Here is a 3,212-nt window from a genome sequence, read left to right on the forward strand (position 1 = left end):
GTGCTGACCATAGTAAAGCAGTCTGAATAATCTCATGACACAGGGACAAAATGTTTGCTAATTACACTGCTCTCTATTTATATTCTTACCAAAAACGCTTTACAAGTATGCATTACCAACATAAATTATTTTTGGCCCTCTGCCTAGTCTGTCACGTTTTTTTGAGATTGGAGTTGTTTTAAGAAGTCCACTTTTGGTGTTAGCACCTGGTTTACAATGCCATGTGCTTTCAGGTCGTCAATTACAATAAACACAATGTATATATGATGTGCTTGTATGCGCAGTTTCAGCATGTAAAAAAAGTTTAAATGAAACAAATTTGATGTTTACTCTACCTGTGAAGCTGGTGAATTTGTGTAACTGCTCCTTTAAGAATGGAGTCAAAACAAAGCGTGGGGCGGCTAGCCGCACGGAAGTGGTTTCGTCTCGGCGGCTTTACAGCAGCACCTGTTTGAGAAATGATAGCTCCTGCATATTTAATATCCAGTTACCTCTAATAACTGTTTCTCATGTCTCAAAGGGAGTATTTTATATTTCATTAATATATCAAACATATATTTACATTAAACGAGCTACACGAAGGAGCGTTAGCTAGCCTGTTAGCTAGCTTGATAAAAGCAAGCAGCCATGCCGTCCTACTCAGAAGTGAGAAAAAGCAACCACTTCTACTATTTCATCAAGTTCACACTAAATGTCTACTCAATGCTTTTCTCGGTAAGTGCGAGATGCATTTTATTATGTCTGTATCCGCTTGGAGTTTATTTGAGTCTAAATGCCGAGCTAGAGATCAACTTTTAAAGCATCTTTCCAGTCTTCATTTACATAACACTTATTTTTAAATGTACCGCTTTGCTCCAGACCCATAGATGTTTAAGAAAATATAAATTCATATAGATTATAAATGTATGCTATCCTCCCAACAATTCGGTATACACTACAAATACATTTATGGCCTCTCTGATAGTAATTTCAATCGAAATCAGTAACTCGCCCTTCACCACAGAGCACTTCTACCTTTAAAGCATCACATATAGCTGGGCTTTTCTGATATTTCATTAAAATCATTGTTCCTTTGTTGAATCGCACACATGCCGCTTTTATAATAAACGCAATTTGGTTAATAATAAACGGTATATGTTATTGTGATGGCTTAGAGCTCTGTGGATACAAGCTAATAGATGAATGATTCATACCGGTGGAAAATATTCAAAACACCGTAACATTTTATAGTGTAATACGTTTACATTGCGCCAGGAGATGGACAGTGTTTTAACATAATTTACCGACATATTCACGGTTCTATTTGTCTCTTAGACAATACAAAGCCATCAGTCAGTGGCCAACAAACAGCACGGTGGTGCAGGGCGTTGGATGCTCTTAAAGGGATGGAATGATAATGGAATTGATTCTGCCGACACAAAACACGAGCAAGTGAGAAGTACAGAAGAAAAATACATCAACCTTGCTGCTGTTTTCTTGCTCAGAGATTGTTATTCCTGTCATTACGGCGTTAGGACCTTTTAATATATTTAGCTTAATGTCAGCAAAAAATATATTTCAGCAAAGTTTGATTTCTGTAACGAATATAATATAACAAATTGAGTTATTACAGCTCTATTATTTATAGCCTTCAATTTTTGGGAATGCATAAAAGTGTAGAAAAAAAATTAATATAGGGGCAAATTAACAAAAAAGTTGCTAAATATGCTGTTTTAAAAAGTTGTACTGATGACTATATTTGCTTTGTGGTTCTTTGTCTATTAAGGGGGAAAAAGTGCAACAAGCCGACATTTGTCTGCTTTGTGGTCAGAAATGTTGTGAGATGGCCAAATTTGTCTTTCTTTGCAATTGAATCTTCTTCAAGCTAACTGGCTGTGTGCAGAAACAAGTGGGAGAAGGGGTCAGTAGTGGTTAGCTCTATTCTCCATTCAGAAACTCCTCTTATGGCAGAATGATGTGTGGTTTCCTGATACAAGAACCTCAAACCACAGGGAGCGTATGAAGTAGAATTTGAGCAATTTGAAATCAGGAACTCTCTCAAACTTTGGATTTATTTTTATTTATTATTTTTTTTGTAGAAAATATGTATAATCAAATGAAAATGTAGCTCATTCTATTGACATGGTATTGGCTGGTGTTTGCAAAGAAGCCAATCCAGGAGTGCCATTCATTCAGGAAACAAAGCGTAGAATAAGTCTGAATAGATCTGCCCTAATCTGGCATATTGTCACCAATAGCAGATCCAGAATTATTTTCGACATCAGATCATATCGGTGCATCTCCACTTTTATCCTCCTCTGTTTTCTACAGAAACATCTGTCCTGGAACTTTGTGTTGAATGTGATTGTAAACCATTCGTAGCTTGATCCTGTTAGCGCTCCAGAATGCCTCTAATGTGATTTGCCTCTTCCTCTGGCTCTCCTTTCTGCTGCTGTGATTTAGGCCGCTGTGGACTTCCTCCACAGACAAAGGCTCCTTTGGCCCCAAGCTAGCCATGTAGACTTAATTAGAGTTATCGTCGCTGTGGGAGTGTTGGATTTAGCTAATGTCTGTAAAGTCTGATTCTAATGACAGAAGGAAAGCGGCAGGTGTCCGGTGAGATTGACCCACACTCACCCAGTGTTTGCTTTCTCTGACTGACGATTGTACATTCAGAAAATTAAAGCGTGGTTTCAAAAGTTGACATTGATCAGATCTTTGCTGTGTCACTTTTCTGCCATCAGTAGACTAATTTAGGGGAGATATAAAGATGCTGTAGCTAAAAGGAAGGTTAGTGCTGATATGGGATGTGGGAAGCCAGGCTGGATTACTTAACAAGGTTTTGTACGAGGTTCTCAGCTGTTAAATGGAGTTGGAGTAGATTGCCTCTGTGTCCAAATGAAAATCAAAAGCAAAGACGGCTACTTCATACTTCATGTATTCTAGCACTTTCCATTAACCAAATGAAAGTAGTGCTAGTGATTCAATTTGAACTAAGTTGGTAACTCACACCATGCAGCAGCTGAGCTGGCAGCTGTTCATGTACGACAGAATAATCATTCATTTAAGGTTAATAAATACCATTTTCTATGGATTTATACGTTTATTTATGTATGTAATAAATAAACGTATAAATCCATATATTATAAATCCATATAAATCCCCCCCCCCCCCAAAAAAAAAAAAAAAAAACACTTCAAACATTTAAACATCATCTAAAAAAAGCCCCTCCG

General features: G+C 37.4%; 1 protein-coding gene across 1 annotated transcript in view; it reads left to right on the plus strand.

Moving 5' to 3' along the window:
• Window positions 1-385: 385 nt before the first annotated feature.
• Window positions 386-3,212, plus strand: part of LOC106937729 (tetraspanin-15) — an 18,918-nt gene continuing 16,091 nt past the window's right edge. Inside the window, exon 1 of the mRNA XM_015019386.1 lies at window positions 386-714. Coding sequence (XP_014874872.1) covers window positions 628-714 — 87 coding nt within the window. The 5' untranslated portion in view covers window positions 386-627. The remainder of the gene's footprint in view (window positions 715-3,212) is intronic.

The sequence above is a fragment of the Poecilia latipinna genome, unplaced genomic scaffold (assembly GCF_001443285.1).
Source record: "Poecilia latipinna isolate Pla-1442-1.1 unplaced genomic scaffold, P_latipinna-1.0 Scaffold2424, whole genome shotgun sequence".
NCBI lineage: Eukaryota > Metazoa > Chordata > Actinopteri > Cyprinodontiformes > Poeciliidae > Poecilia > Poecilia latipinna.